General features: G+C 39.1%; 1 protein-coding gene across 1 annotated transcript in view; it reads right to left on the bottom strand.

Moving 5' to 3' along the window:
* ttc27 (tetratricopeptide repeat domain 27) overlaps positions 1–20,379 on the bottom strand; it is a 90,129-nt gene that overhangs the window by 63,385 nt on the left and 6,365 nt on the right. The window contains exons 2-7 of the mRNA XM_004574407.6: positions 18,267–18,450; positions 15,785–15,908; positions 12,907–13,050; positions 8,725–8,827; positions 4,653–4,811; positions 3,260–3,399 (exon numbers count right to left, since the gene is read on the bottom strand). Of these exons, the coding sequence (XP_004574464.1) occupies positions 3,260–3,399; positions 4,653–4,811; positions 8,725–8,827; positions 12,907–13,050; positions 15,785–15,908; positions 18,267–18,450 (854 nt within the window). The remainder of the gene's footprint in view (positions 1–3,259; positions 3,400–4,652; positions 4,812–8,724; positions 8,828–12,906; positions 13,051–15,784; positions 15,909–18,266; positions 18,451–20,379) is intronic.

Below are 20,379 nucleotides of genomic sequence, written 5' to 3' on the forward strand. Positions count from 1 at the left end.
TATCGGTTTAGGTCACAGGTTATAGTAAGTAGTTTAAGAGGGGTGTGGTTCCAATGTCACCATAGCTTGGATTTACAGATGAAGGATAAATCCCCAGTGAGAAAGCTAGAGAGACGGTTCTGTCCATTGTGACTTTTTCTAGGTCTTAACAAGCTAGACAACGTATATAATCTCTTACCATGTTCTTGATCTGATTAACAATCTCATACCAGTTACACATGATAGGAAAAACCACCAGAGGCAGACACTTTATCAGATACCAGACAGACAGAGTGGCTCCTTTTAATGCAAAGGAAGTTGTAGCATGAATCCTGAATATCTAAGCTTTTTATCCTAAGTCGAAGGCTCAGCCTAGCCACCCTGTGCTCCAAAACAATGTTAACATGGACAATAAAACTCTAGCAAAAAAAAAAGTGGAGGGTTTTGGTGTCACTTTTAGATTAGAAAAGGGGTTTTCATTTCCTTATCCAATTATACAGACTAGATGCCTGAATCTCTGGATACTAAGCAGGATTACTATCACAACAACAACACATTTCCAGCAGGGTACAACCACCCTGCCTCACATTTGTACAATCCACTTTACATCCAGTTCACAAGAGGACACGGATCTGCTTAACATGTAACAAATCAAGACCATCACTGTGAATAAAATGTGTTACAGTGATTGTTTTCGCTTGATTAACTTGCTTTTAATGTTAATGTTTTAAGTCAAATTCCTGTCTGAAAATGAAATGAATCACCCAGCCCGAGCTCACTGCCAGACTACACAGCATCCAGCAGTGTGAGGTAAATAAACCACCTCCATGTAAGCACACAATGCTGGCAAAAAGAACAAAAGGAGTCAGCCAGAGAGAGTGATTGACTGTGTAGGGACCTAAAACCAAACCTGCGTAGCGTAAGGATGAATGGGAGACTTACCAGGTATGATGGAGGGAAATTAGACAGTCATTGTGCAGTGTGTGTGGGAGATCGTTTAAATCTCTGTGCTTTACAGACCATTTAAAAGCAAGTTTCTCTCTGCCTGGAGAGCATAATGAAACATTTAGACAGTAACCATTCTTCTCTTTTCTGCTTGTTGGTGTTTTTGTGCGAGAGTGTGTGTGTCAGCACACTGTGGTGGGCATCTGACCAGTACTTCATCATGAAGTGGCTGACACATTTGAGCACTAGAGATCTGACTGTGCAACTTTGGGAAACACCAGAGAGGGAATTTAGGGAAGCAAAGTGATATTTTAGTTTTCATAGACACCAGGAAAATAGGTTGTCACACACCAAGATCTCTTTCGTACACACAAACTAAACTTAATATAAATGTAAAGAGGACCGAACTAAGGAGGACAATCTGATTTTGGCAGAGTGGATAGCAAAGGATTGTTTTGTCAGCCGATTTACGCAAAAAGTCAGACAAATCTATACCAGAGGTATGAAAACCACATGAGAGGTAGCTCTTAGAAGCCGTTACCTTTTAAAGTCAAGTTTAATCTAGAACTAGACCCAGGATGTTTGAGTAATTGTACAAATACATATCAAATAGAAACAAGGATAATTGACATTCTTCTGACATTCTCAAAAAAACCCAGCAAAAATCAATCTGGATCATAATATCTTTGCTCTTGTTTAGTTTATTAACAGTTGTTGTAAAAAGGTTTTATATGAGGATATCAGCATGCAGTTCCTGTCAAATGTGGCCAAAATAAAGACAGAAAAAAAAGTCTGGGCTTTTACAGGTTCTCCTCTCTATAAATAAAAGTTCTTAACCATTTACAAAAACTTGGGTCACAGCAAAACCAATACAGTTTTAAAACAAGGTTAAATTTTATATTCACCTCAAGAAAAAAAAGAAATAATAAGAACAGTGTGGACGGACACCATGAAGGAAACAGTGGGTGGTACATTGGTTCAGATGTTCAACTCAGATGATGATAGCTCCCACTTCAAACTCTAAACTATTCATGTGAGGTTAAAAAGAAAGTAGTTGAAGCACTCTGAGTGATCAGTAAGACTAGAAAAAAAGTGCTAAATAAATGTGAGTTCATTACATTATACAATGTGTCATGGTACATTTTAGAGCATTTCTAAGACAATGTTCATTGGGCACTAATATTAACTTTTCCTAAAATTTTAGAAGAACAGTGTGCAAAAACAAACAAAACCCGTCATTGTGACACAAATGCATAGTGGTGGGAACTCCACTTATCAACATCATGGTTTAAGGTTGCTTTGCTACTTCAGGTTCTGGTTACCTACCAAACAATCAGATTCATAAGCCACTGTCAGTTATCATTCACTTGGTTAAGTAGGCAACCTATATGCCAAAAGGCTACAGGGACCGGGTTTGATGCAGCCTAAACCATGCCTCTCTATAAAGACTTACGTATGCATGACTATGTGCATGTATGTCAATAATCAAAAATATTATGACAACACCTGCCTGATATGCTGTTGGTCTTGCACATGCAAAGTATTAGAGGTAGAATATGAATTTTAACTGCACTCCAGCATAAAAATTTTCATTTCTTTTCCCATTTCAGGAGAAAGATTGAGTTAAAGGCCTATATATTGAGAACTTGTAACTTGTAACAGAGAACTAACAGGGTCAACAGTATCAACAGGTTTCACAGGGTATTATAAAAGGTCCAGAAGTAGACACCCCCCTCTGCTGATGATGGTGGGTATTAAAAAGCATTTGCACCTCTGTAAATTTTGGCTAGCAGAAAAGGTTAAATGGGCAGACTGTTGCCAAGTCAACGAGACAGCTTCCATAAGCTATCCATTTTTAGAGGAGTCAAGGTTAGACTCTTGTCTGTTTATAGTATGGCCCCTGCCATTAAAGATTTTCTCCTAGTAAACTCAAACATACCCATTTTAAGTCACACATCAAACTTCAAATACTTATGCAATCACAAAACTGAATAAGAGAGGAGACAGTTCAAGTACAAATGGTCTTAGAGTGTATAAAGGCAAAATAAAAAGGTTAATTCAAGTTAACCAAGAATATAAATACCAACAATAAACACATAGGTTTCATGGAATCTCTCTCAGTTTTGAAAGGTAAATTGTGAGTGTGTGGACATTAGCTTAAAGGTGGAAAAGACGATGTGTTATCAATGTGTGTGTAAGTGGGTTAACTTAAGGGACATGTTGCAAGTTACCGAACTTTAAATAAATGTGTCTGAAACATAGAAGATAGAGGCTCAACAGTCAGTCAGCCGAACAACCAAAGTGCGCTGGGAAGAAGACAAACAGACGCTCATACCTTGGGAAGACTAGCCTGAGGTGTAGGGGTGGGAGTTTCCTCATCATTGATCTGACAAGGCTGGTCCTGCTTTCTTTTGACTTCAAGGATGAGCTGAGCCAAGTAGTTCTGCTGGAACCGGGTACGTTTGCCAAGGGCACCTACAGATGAAATCAGCTTAAAAGGTTTAGATATACTATGGTTAAATTTGGACATTTTATTCAGCATCACCACTGGTAACTACATTTGCATTATTCAACAAATAATGCAATAATGCAACATGTTGTCAGTCCAGCTTAGAATGTTGGACAACTATTGCTCTGTCCATACTTCAACACACCCAAATCTGAAATCAAGGATATCAAGGATTTATGAGGTTATGCTGAATATAAAGTTAGCAAAAAGCTAGCTAGCTACAGCAGCTGACATCTAAAGATCTCTTGAATATCTCTGAATATCAATTTCTTACAAAAAAAAAAAAAAAAAAAAAAAAAAAAAAAAAAAATCACACATCAACTCTATAACTTTTGAAATGAAAGTTGATTGAATGATTGAAAAATGCCGGTGAGAAAGATAATAGTTATGTTCGTTTATATAAAAAGATCTTACTAGTGTAGACACTGCAGCAAAAATAACATATCTGAGAAGTTTAATTTATGGGCTAAATTGTTCTTAATAAAAGATAATGGTAAAAGGGGTGGCTGTAGCTCAGGTGGCAGAGCAGGTCACCTACTAATCAGAAGGTTGGTGGTGCTCCAGTCTGCATGCCAAATATCCTTGGGCAAGATACTAACCCCGTGTGTGAACACATGTGAACCCCATGTTAGTGCTACTTACATAGAAAGAACATAGAAAAAAAAAAAGCGCTGTGTGGATGAGCGCTTTGAGTGCTCAGAGTAGAAAAGCGCTATAAAAGAACCAGCCCATTTACCAAAACGGGAACTAAAATATAAAAATACAGCATAAGTATTTAAAAACTTATTTTTTCCAATAAAAAGCTGCACGGGTGTAAAATGATAACTGGACAGTACTTCATAGAGTCCTATAATACAGCGCTGCAGCACACTGGAAAGATGAGCCACAGCCAGGGCACAAGGTTAATGTTACTTTATCACTTAAGAAGCTAATAGTTTATACTTTATCCTGTTTGTAGAATTCGAGAAATAACGAGTCACTGACTAAAACTAAAGCTCCTTCCTAAACAATAAGATCTCCAAGAGTTCAACATAGGCTAAACTACTGGAGACCTAATTCTGCAGCTCTAGTAGCTTTGGGTTTGCTAATAATAATTTGTTAAACTGTCAAATTGTGTTTCATGTAGAACTCCCTTTTGTCAACTCTCCCTGATTATACAGGCCTCCTATGGTTATCTGTCAATTCAGCATTCTTTTCTCCAGGTGTGTACTTCAGTTACCAGTCATGTTGATGGTGAGCCCCGAAAGCTCCCGAGCCTTCTCGATGTGTTCCTTGGCACGCTGGTACTCATAGTAGGTGAGACTAGTGTAGACGCACTCGAGGTGGAATTGAATAGCCAGGTTTCTGTGTTGTGATAACACAGACTGGCATTTGAGCACTGTAAAAGGAAAGGGAAGAACATTCCAGTGAGGATGAACATGAAACACAGATTAGCCATCTTACATTGTGATTTTGCAGTTAAAATGTTCAGAGATTGTCAAAGTAGCCGAGAAAACACCAGGGGTCCAGTTTCTTTTCTATGCATGAACCAAATATATCTATGCTCCTTACAACCCTGCTCGAAGAACTCAGGCCCTGAAATGAGACATTAAAAAGACACACTGAGCATGGAGTCGATGGGAATGGACAGAGGAAAGCGCAGTCTCATTCCCTCATTCTTTTATTTTGACAGCGAATGCGCACCTGCGGACCACTTATGTGCAGCCCTGCTTATATTTATGCCTGGCCAACATTCTTATCATTTAAGGTACCCCACCTTTCCAAATAGACAAGACTAACATTAACAAATCAAATATAACCCTCGATAAATATATTTGTAGTGCATTCTTTTGAAGACTGCAAATGAATTGCATTTTTTATTTTTAAACACATATCAACATCATTCGACAATTAAACCTCAACAACAGAAGTACACCTTTGTTTAATCTCTTTATTTGCTTTTGTTACAGTAAAATGACAAAAATCTCTAATTATTGAGAAAACCTTTGAACACAGTTTGGGAGTAACTTGTTTTTTGCTTAAACATCATTTTCATTACTTTAAAAACACCAAATCGTTCACTTTCATTATGTGTGACCTTAGAAACATTGCCTCAGTGTGATCATAACCAGTCTTATTAATGACTCGGATTACTCTTTTTTTTTTTTTGTAATATAAGTATTGAATTTATTATTGTTTTAAAAGCCGACTCCCACAACTCCACACAAGAAAAAAATACAAGTGAACAGGAAATTATATGTAAAGCTCTAATAGATGCTTAGTGTTATAAAGAACACATAATAACTTTGACATTTTCCCTATAATATAATGAAAATGTTGTTCATAGGATTTTACATCACTGACTGTTTTAATTTTGGTATTAAAAACCTTTAATTCAATATTTTCTTTACATCCTTTTTTGGTCACAAAAAGCATGAATTGAGTTTTCTTAAGGGACAATCTGTTGATATCAAACCACATGTTAAGAATGTCATACTCACGTTCTTTTGCACACAAAATATCCTTTAAATCTTTAAATCATCTGCAAAAATAACAAATTTAAACAATTTACTCATTTTAGTAAATTGTTTATATCATTAATGTAAAGTCTAAAGAGTTTTAGACCGATCACTGATCATAGAGGTAACCCCACATTGAACCTTTCTAAATTCAAACAGTTTTGTTAATTTGCACACACTGTTGTCTATTTTTCAAATGAGCTTTAACCAGGAACAGGCTATTCCTCTTATTCCACATCTCTCTAATTTCCTTAATAACTGACAATAATCTACTGTATCAAACACTTTCTGTAGGCCAAGATAAATACCGACATCATTTGCAATGGCTTCTGTTAAAAAAACAAACAAAATTTGGAAGTTTACTAACAGAAGCAATGCAAAGCAAAGCCAACCATATCAGCTGGCTAGCAGGATCATTTGTAACAGGTGTTACTGCGCTGTCGCCGGTTGGCTATTTGCACGTTAACTAAAGCGAGCACATCGTGTTAACAGTTATATACTACAGTTTGATTCACAGAAGCAAATAAACATGCAGCGTTCATACTGATTTGCTTACTTATATGGTAAATCTCTGCAAAACATACACATCACAAATGTTTCTAGCTTCATGGGACTTCTTTTAACATTTTTGGTACAAACTGTGAGCCATCAAAGTACTGGGTGCCTAAAGCTGCCGATTTTGTTCTTTCCAAGTGACAATAACCTCAACCTTTCATATTAAAATAGACTTATATGTAAAATATGTCTCACACACACCCTTTGTAGATATTTATAGGTGTGTTTTTTTCCATTCTAACCCAACAACTACTCTGATCAGCTAAGCTGTGACAATATCAGTGGGCACCTTCAAACATGCAGACACTTTGACTTTGCAGCTCAGAGTAAGTCTCAAAGAATGTCCTTACAGAAAAAAAACCTGTTATAATTAAAGGCAACTGGCCAACAGTAAAAATGTTCAGGACATTAATTCAGCAAAAATATTCCTGTTGCGCACCAAACAAAAGGAAATCAAGCCAGACATGGCAGCACCTCCATGGGCAGAAAACAGATGTGCATGCTTGTCACAGCATCACCTTTCTGCTCACACCACTCGTAAAAGCATCGTGTCCAACTGCTCCTCTGGAATACGGATCAGTATGTTTTGTAGTATGTGCAGTCGGCTCGCCCTTCACACTCTGTTAACTGCCACACAACAGACTGCGCTCCAACAAACCCACTGCCTTTAAAAAACAAACTCCAGCAAGCAGCCATTTGGAAAGGCTGTGGAAAAAACCCAACAATAATTACATAAACAATCCAAATGCTGATAAAAGCTCTGCTGGGACGATGGGAAAGGGAGAGTAGCTTTGCTTTACGCAGAACAGTTATTTCACATACTGATATTTTCTCCACTCTAATTCCATTACAGGAACACAGTGTGATTAAACAACTGCTTATAAACAAAGAACGTTTCTTCAGTGCACTGGTACCCACATGTCAGTTTGGGTAGTGGTCCTCTAAGAAACCAGTGCGTGCTTCATGTTCTATATGCCAGAGACATTTTTGAAAGGAGTATGCATATGTATGAAATGGGCCATGCCTTCCCAGAAAACCTCTCAGTACAAAATGAAATCCAAGTCATAGACACACATATAGAGACAACAAAATAAGATTCATGAATAAGATTTATCTTATAAAAGTGCACAAGACTACTCAAAGTCTTTAATATGGATGTTTGTCTAATGCAGGAATAATGTTTAATAATGTTTTTGACTTCATAAATGGTTGTCATAACTGAGGAGGACTGTGGGAGTCAGACTTTTATGTGGAAATGCTGCAAAGAAACCTCTACTGACAGAGACGAAGAGGAAAACAGGACCTGCTTAACCCAAGGAATACACATAATGGATGCAAGACCAGTGTTGATCACATAGGTCACAGTGTACTACGAAGCCAGATTAATGGCTTTTTTGAGCTTAAAGTGAGACTCTTTTTGCGTGGCTAAACCGCTGTGGTAATAAATAATGCGGTTGGGAGTAAGTTATATTTGGAGTTTTGGTTTCAAAGCAAAGCAATCTGTGAATCAGTCAAAAAGAGTCCAGTTTTGACTGATTCTTTTACTTAAAGCATGTTTTAATCACAAAATAGAATATAATTACTAAAGCCAATGAATGAAGCACAAACTATGTGTCGCATATCATATTAATGTGGGAATGCAGAACATATATAAGCTTACTACTTGACTATAATCTGCTGCTAAGTCTATTTTACACTGCAGGAATTGCAGCCATGAAGAACACCTATCCAATCAATAAAATTAATTTGAATTTGATCTGCCAACAAACTAAAGCCTGTCACCCTGAGGCTGTTTGTGTCCTCCCAGCCTCTATATAGTTTTGGCATTTATTAAATTTTCTGCCTCAACCAACCTTAAAACATTTTGCGATAATTCACGATTTGTTTTTTTCGTTTCATGTACGCAATAAATGTGCATTAATTTCATCAGCCAGTTTAACAGTTAAATAAGATACTGATACATATCAGCAGCACAGCAGCTCAGAGTGAACTGCTGACTATGGTGTAGTCCAAATGGACCACAAAGAATTCACTACTTCTGACACCACAGACGTAGCTGGAAACAACTCTATCGTCAATTTGTCCAAACTGTAGCACACACAGCGCGAATACACTGAAACGGCTGATGCTTGACGTGGTAAACTGGCTAAATGCTCACTTAGGTTTGAAATATTCTTTCCCACATACACTCACGAGCATATAACACAACACAATAACAATAACAAAAAACAAACAGACCTTTGTCCATGCTGATCTGGGCCAAGCTGAAGAGTTGTGGGGAACGGGCCTCTAGAATTTGCTGGTGTAGGTTAATGTAGCGAAGGGTCCAGCAGGGCAGCAGCTGCATGTACATGTGAACAAAGTGAGTCAAGTTTTTATTAAACGAAAGCCACGACCCAACTTCTCTGACAACAGGGTTGTAGCTTATTACCATTTCATCTGATTTAATACAGAGATGAGATCATTTGTGCTTAAGCTTCTTACACGCTTCAGTTTCTTGCTTGTTAGTCTGAAGACCACAAATACCATCTAAAATAATGCAATTAAAATATTGATAGGCAAGACTGAGGCCATGATACAAACAGTATTGTGTCACAGTTCCAGCCTGTGTGCCTGGTAATCTACTGAAAAGCTGGAATGTTTAAAGATCAACATATCTGGAAACTACATCACAATAATGTTTTGATTTTCTTTTTTATTTCTACATTATCAGTTTGTTGTGTTTTTGGTTAGTGAGGGTGTTTTTACACAGCAACGTGTGTTTAAAGGGAAGACATTTTTACTCTGTTCTTAATGTTATAACAAGCACTCCCCTCAGAGCATAGGTGAATAAATAAACACATAATGCTGATCTCAAGGCGCCTTCAGGACAAATACAACACCAGCATTTAGAGTGCTGCATCCTGGAGCTAAGTGCTGAGCATGCACTAAAAACAGCTCACTCGTTAGCTTTTTGCATCTGAACAGAACAGAAAGTGGCAGAGAGAGAGGAGGAGTGTTTTATTTCCCCTTACACCAAAACCTCCTTACACCTTGCAACCTCCCATTCTTGTCACACACTGGTAGAGTGCAAGTGAACCATGTTAAAATCTTACTCGTGTGTTAGCGAGGATGCACAGTCACATGGAGATTTAATTGCCCGTCTCAATGAATCAGTATGCACTCACATTTTTTTCCTTCAAACCTTATGCTAAAGAGAAATTAAGTCCACTCAGTGTGAATAATGATGGGCCTTGATGGATAGCAAGGAACATGATCTGTACCACTAGGATCTAAATCAATGACGTAAAACAAATATTTTCAAACTACTACTGTTGGGTCTGTGTTTCCACAAGCCCTGCTAGTTTAGAGACTTATTCATCATGAAGAAAACAAGACATAACAGAACATCTTCAACCGGTTTTTCACTCGCTAACGAGGAAAGTTTTTGGTCAAGAACCAGCTCTTGGAGCTCACGCTCCTAACCTGTCTCATGCCCAAAATCCTTCAAAGAGCAGCTGTCCCCGTAGCTATTTATTGACATGACAGTTACAACAGGCACGTGCGGGGGGGGGGGGCTTGAGCGCCCGCCCCTTTCCTGATGGGTGCCCAAAGTGCCCTTTTGTTCATTTATTTTTTTATGTGTGTGTGCGTGCGGAGTCCTGTCTGTGCCCCTCAACAATAATATTTAACTATTAATCACAGTTTTGCTAAATAAAAGGATCTGGCTTGCATCAGTCACATGATCACATTTAACCAATGATCGCCCTTGACGGCAGAACGCGCTGGTTACGAGCTCACAAAGAGCACGCGCATTTTTTGCGGTCCGGAGCTGTAGGAGAAACACAAGTTAACTCAGAGACACAGACTGATGCGACACAACCAGTAAGTAGGTGTACAGCGTACACTGTAGTGTGTAGCACCCAGGAGTAGCTTATTACGTACACGTTGGTAAGCTGTCTTGTTGCAACTGACGAACTGAAACAAACGAGCGTGCTGTGTGTGCAACAGCGCGACAAACATTACCTGTCCTTTTATTAACTGCACAAGTAGTGCTGGTCATAGCTGCTGGCTACCTGTGCAAGGCTGTCATGGGTCTGTAGCTCTGTCACCGTTTTAGGGAACATATTTAGTTTTAAAGTAAGTTTCCGGGCTTTTCCTGCCTTTCTGGAGGAATTATATTTCACTAAAAACGATCTAATATGCATGTCCACATAATTATGCATTATAATATTTTAAAAAACACACTGTAACACAAGCAGATTATATTAGATTTATATTTTAAATAAGACAAAATTTTGATTTTACAGCAGTAAAATGATTGTATCTCTACAGTTTAAAAATGTAATAAGCTTTGCCCTGCACAGAGTGGATAGTGAAACAAATGGAATCATCATAAATACATTATTTCATATTTATTACTTCCCCCTCCTCATTGCTTTATTATTGTAGCTCTAGTAATAAATAATAATGTAAGGATTCTGGATCAGCACACTGATGCCCATAGTATATACAGTATTCTGAAGAAGGTCTAAAATGTCACTGTGTGTGTGTGCATGTGTTTGTTTTATGTGTATGGATTTTTTTTAATTATTACTCAGGATATAACATTGTCCAGACATGCCTGGTAAGGACATGAGGAGGAAACAGCAGGACCTGTGTGAGGCTACTAAAGGCAGGGCTATAACATTTTTCTGTCATCATTTAGATTAAGTGCAGGAGTTGTTAGGTGTGGATAATTAGATTATAGTTTATTGCAATAGCAAGTTGTGCCTTGTTCTCACATAGACAGCAAGTGGAGAGTGATATATGAAATGATGGGATGGAAGGAAGAAGAGAAGCAAAGAGTGATTCACAGGCAGAGCCTAAATTATTTCTCACAGTTTTTTGTTGCCTTATGGTTCCAAGTGCTGTCACCAATCTTTGCATTTTGTTATTATCTCATGACACTTGTTTAATCAGCTACCATCTCTCCTGTGGACTTTTTACTGTCTACAGTCTCAGATCAACACAGCCCTGCCCTCCAGCACTATCAGCAGCAGGAGCAGCAGCAACCCCTCAACAGCAACATTGCACCCATCAGGTAAAACATCGGCTACATTTGCTTTGCCTTGTCGCCACCTCACAACAGTGATATAGTATGATGCGATCCCATATTAAGATTCTTGATGAATGTGTGTTGTTGTTATTCAGCCTGGTTCAATGTGCCCCTTTTTAACTTTGAGCACCTGCCCCTTTAAACGTCACTGCACGGCCCTGAGTTACAATATGCAATACAACACAAGCACCTCCCACCGTAAACCCCCCCCCCAATGGTTCTAAGGCTACGTCCACACGTACACGGGTATTTTTGAAAACGGAGATTTTCCGTTTTCGTTTTAAAAAATAATCCCGTCCACACATAAACGCAGAAATGAAGGAAAACGCTGCTATGAACATGCCATATATTCCTAACCGTGCAGAAATGTTGGCCAATCAGAAGTCTAGAAGCCTTGGTGGGAAAAAGTAAACAAAGCTGGGGCATAGAAGCAGAACCGAGTCGTATGTGTGGAGGGACAGTAACTGTGTGTATATGTAAGCATTTAAACACTGCAGAGAGTAGAATTAACAGTAACAGTATTGAAGAAATTCATTTCACCGAAACAATAACGTGGCGCACAGTGTGACGTCAAAAAAATGCACACACCTTTGACGCTGCGTTTTCTCCGTTCTTCTCGTCCACACGTAAATGCAAAAACTGAGTTTTCAAAAATATCCACCCTGGTGGGAGTTTTTAAAAATCTCTGTTTTCAGTGACCGAAAACGCCGTTTACGTGTGGACGAAAGGTGCAAACGCATAGAAAAATCTGCATTTTCAAAAATACCCGGGTACGTGTGGACGTAGCCTAAGACAAGGCACTGTGTGTGTGTGTGTGTGTGTGTGTGTGTGTGTGTGTGTGTGTGACCTCCTGCTGACCAAAAGGATCATAAAAGCAGGAAGCTTACAACACAAGAAACAGATCTTTCAGATAGCATGAATCTGCAGTAGAACCTCCCCCAGCACAGAGTGGCTGGAGAGGTGGTCAGGAACAAAGGAATAGCTTTGATCCTACTGCTTGAACCAAGACTGTACAAATTTAAGAAACCCAATGACAACATTCAACAATTAGACTTAACAATTACAAACACACATCCTATTGATGTAGTGACCGTAAAATTTATGAAGTAGATGTGAGTTGGTCTCCAGTTTTCATCTCTGGTGTAGATTGTGTCATCAAGCATATATTTTTGGATGGATTCGTTATGTATGGAAACAACACAATGACTTGTAAAATTGATTTAAAAAGATTCTGCAGGCCACGAGTAAACATCAATGAAAATTATTATTATAATGCATATATTTATAATGAATACATAAGTTCAGATAATTCTACGATCATTGTAACAGAAAGACTGACTTACCTGAAGCCTATCCATCTTGGGGAAGCATTTGGTGACAATTACCCTGGCCAACAGTAGGAGAAAGGGGTTGGCCACCTGGCTATACACCGATTCCCCATCCAGGAGCAGGCTGGAGTGGATGGCATCAACCAGCATCTGAGGCTCCTAGTCAGGAAATTAGGATTAAGTCCTCACACTGACAAATGGCTGACTTAAATGAAGGTCTGACATTAGGACTGCTTTCTTACTATTGCTGAGTCGCCGCTGCTGCTTCAGCCTAGCTCTGCAAATCAACTTTGTTGATTAGAAGCCTAAAGGCACATTAAGGCACATTAAGGCACAAAAAGGACCTGCCTATACTGCAAACACTAAGTTAGATGGCATTTCAACATGTTTTGTCAAAATCGTTTAGCTAGATCTGAGTTCAGCTTTTACTGAAGTTTCCCAGTTTTACAGCATGTTCTCTTCTCAGGTGATTGTGCCAAGCATACATGCAGAATCATTTCAGTTACTTAAATTCATTGTGTCATCCTCTCCGTCACACTCTCTCGTCTCACTAACATGAATGAGAGATGAAATCCAGGCTCCCCTTCACAACAACAGTGCAAGAAAAACTCATTTCACAGCAGGTGCTCAAACTTGTAGGAAAACAGTGTGTTTATTACCATCACATTAAGAGTTGTTCTATTCAAGTGTCCTAGCAGCCCATGACTAAAACGGATTTTTAGATGAGTTTTTTTAACCCTTCTCCCTAGTTTGTTTGTTTGTTGTCACAATTCATTTGAAAAAGATCATCTACATTAATCGGACTCAGAAGTGCATTTAACTTCTTTTTTTTTTTTTTTTTTTTTTATCAGAATTAATTCCACACGATTATGGCTCTGCCATGTTTGTCCTCCCTTTCACGCATGCTGCCACGCATGTATGGGTGACCTGCTTCATACCGCAGCCTCCTTCATGTGACAGCAGAGATAAATCACTGACACCAAAGAAATTACTTTGATAAAAGGATTGGTCCTCTCTTCTGGTGTTATGGCAGGGTGAAATGCTCTATTGTGCTCACAGTATCGCAGTGCCAGGGGGAAGCAATCTCCTAAACCCAAGTAATTAGGACTCCAGAGATGCTTCAGTACTGAGCTCTAGTCCACAGAGCTCCGTCTGGCTCTGCTCGATTCAGGTCACTTTATACACCAACTTAAAAGGAAGCTTTGACCACTTTGACAAGACTATGATTCCTTGATATATTTTATAATATGCTAACTTACAAATCAGTAGGAATTGGGATGTTATTTAGATTGTAATTTAAAGTACCTTACTCCTTCAAATAATAACTTAGTCAATTAAAAGTCTGCTCTCATAATTCCACTATATTGCTAAAAGTATTCACTTCAATATGAACTCGAGTGACATCGCATTCTTATTCGATAGAGTTTAATATGATCTCAGCCCATTCTTTGCAGCTATAACAGCTATAGCTTTTCTGGCAAGTGTGGGAGTGCGTTTATGGGAATTTTTGATCATTCTTCCAGAAGCACATGTAAGGTCAGGAAATGAACGAGAAGGCCTGGATCGCAGCTTCTGCTCCAATTCATCCCAAATCTAAATCCTGACTCTATCAGGTCTTTATGGACCTAGCTTTGTGCACTGGTAATGTTGGAGCACAAAGGTGCCATCCACCAAACTGTTCCCACAAATTTACAAACATGAAATTGTCTGAAATGTCTTGGTATGTTGAAGCATTAAGTTCCAGTTCCTGTCACTGGAACCGAAGGACTGAGCTCAGCTCCTGAAAATCAAGCCTATAATCTTTACACTTTGACAGTGAAGTCACACAAGTACTTTCCTCCTGGCAACTGGCAAACTCAGACTCGTCCATCAGATTGCCAGACAAAGAAGAGTCCAGTGGTGGCATGCATTACACCACTCCACCTGCCTAGGTGATGCAAGGCTTGGACGCAGCTGCTCGGCCATGGAAGCTCTTTCACGAAGCTCTTTACACTGCTAATCTGAAGGCCACATGAAGGCCTGTAGTGACTGACATCAGCACATTATACACCTTAGTGTTTGCTGACCCTGCTCTGTGATTTTACATGGCCTACCACTTTGTGGCCAAGTTGTTTTCGTTTCCAAATGCTTAGCAGTATTATAGCTCTTCCACTGCTCAGAGCTGACCGGATAAACAGATTAAACAGATGTTAAACAGATAGTTTAGCATCCTATCACATTACCGGTGGAATTCACTCAGATCCTGAAAGTGCCATTCTTTCACAAATGTTTGCTTTGTACTTGATTTTTTACACCTGTAGAAGCAACTGGAACACCTGAATCCAATAGATTGTGTGTGTGTGTGTGTGTGTGTGTGTGTGTGTGTGTGTGTGTGTGTGTGTGTGTGTGTGTGTTCTAATACAAAAGCACAAATCTTAAGTTGATTTGGTTCTTTAGGATTTCTGTTAAACAGCAGTGATGCTGTATGGCAGACTTGAAATTTACACATCTTTACTTTGTCTCCAAAGCATTTTTTTTTCATTTCAGAGATTTTGCTGTGTAAATTCTGCTTTGAAATTCAATAATGCAATAACCTTTATACAATCAACAAGGTCAATCAACCTCAAACAACCTGCATCCCCAAACATGAAGAAAATCACACATATCTGTTTCAGTTTAGCTGACACTCAGCTCCTTTGCTTCTCCCAAAAGACTATTCAAGTTTCCTCTATTACAGTTTCACCGTTTAACTTCTAAGCTAACTGACTTAATTCCAATATATGTTGACATTTACTGATAAGCCCATGGAAAAAAAATATCAACAAAACCTTGACAAAGGTCGGTTCAAATTTTCGCCAGCCTATAAATCACTGCAGAACGGACAGGATGATGAAGGAGAAGGAAGAAATCATACCTGAGATGACAACAGGGCTGGGGTCAGCAGATCACAGATATCGAAGGAGACCGGAGGACCGGTCCAGTTACTCTGGGCAAACATGTGGAGACATGAGACAGCCAAGGCCAAAACTGCCAACTCCCTGCAGCCAGAAGGACAAGACACACAGCAGATTTACTGCACAGAAATATTGCAGAGAGATTTTTCAACAATACTTTTCAGAAGTGAGGAAAAACAAGTGAACTTTTTTTGAGAGATGCTCACTCAGGTCTTTAGGAAAAAACAGACTACAGCCAGTAACTCTGGCAATGGAAGGGACAACCATCGACATGTTTTGCTGCATTTCAATTAGGATGAGAAAATGATGGAGGGTGATGGAAGAGACAAAAAATTATGAGGGGTGAAGGAGGACGAGAAGGAACGAGAGCTGGATTCAACATTTACTCACGTACAGTTCTGCCCTGAGAATGAGAAGTGAGAGATGTTAACCTGAACTTATTAAAGAATTAATATTTCATGCCAAAAGGAATATTGGGGGTGAATGGAGAGAAAGAAACAATGATGTACACTGTCCATCTCTGGGCCACCATGGACATCTTGGTGTCCTCAATTCAGAAAACTCACTTTTTTAGTTTACAAAAGTAACAACAGAGATACTCGTTGACTCTTCAAGCTCTAAGCTGCCATGTTGGTGCTCAGGCTTGATTGACACATTAATACTGCAAGGTAATAGAAACAGATTTTCCCTGGTACCCATTGCTTACAAGGAAAGGGCAGGCTTTTTAATATTAGCATTAAAAATAGAAGAACCACAACTTAATTACTTTGTCAAAATAGGAAAGTGTTAATATGTGGTTTAAAGTAGCTGTGCCTAGTGCGACTGTGCCCTGAAAGTCTAGTTCTTGACATGAGTATACTCGGATGTAGGAAGATTAGGTAACAGCCACAAAAGGCTCACCTGTAAAAACAGGTGATAGTGTTTGTCTTTATGAACAAAACTCAGTTTTTGTACTTTGCTGAATTTACAGCAAATGTAAAAAATAACTGAAGTTAACATGCATCATCTTAATTTATTTTTAGTGCAGCTCAAACAAAAGCCACCCAGACCAGATATATGCTAAACACATATTACCAGCACAGTATATTTGCTGTTAAGTGATTCATGTAGAAATGAATGACTGAAGGGAGCTTGGCTCACTACTGTTGTGCAACTCCCCTTAAACTCTACATCTAATTTAGCATGAACCATATCAGCCAGATTAAATGGGAAAGGTCTTTAAAAGCCCCACAGTAGTAATTTACAGTAGTTTTTGCAAATACTGATATTTATAAATGCAAATAATTGAATTATTTAATTATTATTTTGGTTGGCATAGCCATAGAGTTTAGAAAAGTCTATGAGATTCACATAAGTCATACTATTCCCAGTGAAATAAAATCCAGCCATGTGGTGTGTGGATTTCACATGGAATCCAAGAAGTCACTTGGGTGAGTGACGAAATGTTTATCAACGTCCAGATCAACACAATCTGCGATTTCCTTACCTGGATAATTGAGCATGCATCAATAAAGTTTGCAAAATGCCAGTAATACACAATAGCAATTTTCCGATTCAAATCGATTTTAGTTTGAATAATGCAATACTAAATGTTGAATCGATTTTAAATATAAATATATTTTGCCAGAAACGCCAGAATCTCAGTTTAAAGGTCATGAAACATTTCAAAAACTGCCAAAGAGTTAAAACACCAAACAACTGAAAAAGCAGGTCAATGGATTCCGATCAAAGATGCAAACACAAAGCACGACCCAGCTGCACATACACGGACAGTGCTGAAAGCCGACAACTCAAAGATTCTGAAGCTGCAGGTTTTGTCACTCGGACCAGAATTTGCTGAACCAGCAGCAAAAGAAGATCAAAACTACGCTTCCCATTTGAAAAACATGTCATGAATTCTCTCTTACTTTTGCTGTTTTGCATCCATCACGGTTAAAAATCACACTTCCTGCACAGTGCTCTCTCGCTCAGTGTACTTCAAGACCAGTTTGCCATCAAAAATCTGTTTTCTGTATTATTCGTTCACTTATTATGCACCAGTCTGTGTTCACTGCTGGGGTTTTTTAAATGATGGATATGACTTTGTGGGGATAGGTTAATTGACAAATCTAAATTGCCCATAGGTGTGAATGCGGGAGTGAATGTGAGTGCGAATGGTTGTCTGTCCCTGTGTGTTAACCCTGCGACAGACTGGCAACCTGTCCAGGGTGTGCCCCGCCTCTCGCCCCATGACAGCTGGGATAGGCTCCAGCACCCCCCGCGACCCTGAAAAGGATAAGCGGAAGCGAATGGATGGATGGATATGTACTGATAAACGATTAGAATTATAATATTTCTGACTGAGTCAAAATTGAATTCCACTTGGAGATCGAATTGAATCAGGACCTTGTGAATCAGAATTGAATCGGTTATAGACATCAAGTGACCCAGCCCTAATAGTACCTGCTGGTCTGGTTATCATTGGTGCCATCGGTCAGGTACAGTAGTAAACGTCTCTCCAGGTAGGACTCGATGTTCTCCCCTTCGTGGTAGTCGCCATGTCCGTTGAGCAGATCTGTCACTCCCGTGCTCAGCAGAACTGCTTCAAAGTCCCCTTCCATAAGGGACTCCAGCAGAGGGCCTGCCTCTGGAAGACAATGTTTGGAGAAGTGAAGTTTACCGTTTGGTTTCTGTAACTAAAAAAAAATAATGCTGTGTACTGCAGTTAAGGAAATTTGGATCAAGTACATGAATGACGATCCCAATATTGCCAGGAAATATCATACATTGCTTTAATACAGCATGTTGTGAATAAGAACAGACTTTTGTTTACTGCCAAAAGAAAAGAACATGTTTAGTGTCGCTGCTTCTTAGTCTAGAAAAGACTCATTTGCACTCATACGGAAAACCCTCATACCCCAAGGACCAAAGAACATTATACCAACACAGGATTGACCATCTCATAACAATTACATTGTTTCAATGTTTACAAAAAAAGCCTAGTGACTGGTGCAATCATAGACAGGCAAAAAAGGAGTGTGTGTGTGTGTGTGTGTGTGTGTGTGTGTGTGTGCGCGCGCGCGCGCTAGAACAAGTCTTTAGCAGTAATTGCAGTTCTAGAGTTTCAGATGTCTGTAAAACATCTGAACTGCCATCTTCGGGTCTTTCCATCAGTGTTCTGTGGCGCTGAGTCCGTGTTTTGACGGAGTCCGTTGCAAACTTCTGCTGAAGAAGCTCCATTGTGGTTCTGGCAATTTGCTATGTGGTGTTGAACTCTAAACCATCACGCCAGCCTTTGGTAACTGGTTAGACCTGAAAGATCAATGCCTTGGACACTCACTGGTCAAAAGGATATTCCAACGTATAAGAGGTTTTTTTTTTAGGCCGGTACTGATATTAACTCATTCACTGCCATTGACGTCTATAGCCGTCAATTGCAGTGAATGAGTCAATGGGTTTAACTCATTCACTGCCAATGGCTGGCAGTGAATGAGTTAATACTTGCAGTTGTCAAGCTGTCAGATGATGTCAAACACTGTTTGACTTCTTTTGCAGCAAACAAAGAAACAGGTAACACCTTTTATGCAATGGCAATTTTATTTATGAGTTGCATTTCATGACACACAAATTCACTGTACTTAACATAAATGACAGAAACAAAACTATGTAGATCTGCTATACCCAAATGCAAAAAACAAAAAAACAATTGCTACAAAGAAAGTGTAGTTTAAGTTTGTGTGTAAAGCTGAATCGATTGGTCTGATTTTTTGTTTTTAAATCCTGTCTGGTCTGGCAGCTTTTGCAATCAGAACTGTGATCTGACTGCACTGTGGCACCAAACACATTGTGCTCTCTATAATGAGTCTTTTCTTTAAACCCCTTAAAAGAACAAGAAAGCTTTGCTTTGCAAAATCTAGCTGTATAACAATGTAAACAGGGACAAAGTTTGATGTTGAAACAATGACCAAGCCCAAGTTGACATCAGTGGTGCTAATGCACTTATTTCCACTGTAGCCTTATTCTGCTATAAACAATCCCCTACCTATACTGCATACAGTGTGTATTTACCTTGCTCATGCTCCAAAACCACCGTACACTTGTGAGATAAAGAGGACATGCTGAAAAGGCTGATACCGAGATGATGAGAAATGTCGATTTATTGAAAGACAGAGGGCAGCTGCTGGGCCACCGCTTGCCAACAAGAAATAATTGTGTTGCCCGAGTGCTCCGTTCAACATCTCCCCGTCTTTCATTAGCTTTTTATTTGAGCGGGGAGACTGGCTTGGCTCATTAGCATTGATTACTTTGTGTTACCCTGGTGGAGGGAATAGAGGGGAGGAAGTAGATTGTGCTCTGAGCTGCATAACAAAGCCTGGCCAAGTTGAGAAACAGACAAGATTGTCTCCATCACAAACCAGGTGTGGACAACAAATAACCTAAACACTAATAACAGACGTGTCATGTCAGAGAACCTGTGCCAGCTTCACTGCTCTCTACAACCATTTTTCTTTCTTTTCTTTTTTAAATTAAAAATAAATAAATAAAATATCTCTATATCCAAAAGAGGTTTGCTTAG

The sequence above is a fragment of the Maylandia zebra genome, linkage group LG13, assembly GCF_041146795.1.
Source record: "Maylandia zebra isolate NMK-2024a linkage group LG13, Mzebra_GT3a, whole genome shotgun sequence".
Lineage (NCBI taxonomy): Eukaryota > Metazoa > Chordata > Actinopteri > Cichliformes > Cichlidae > Maylandia > Maylandia zebra.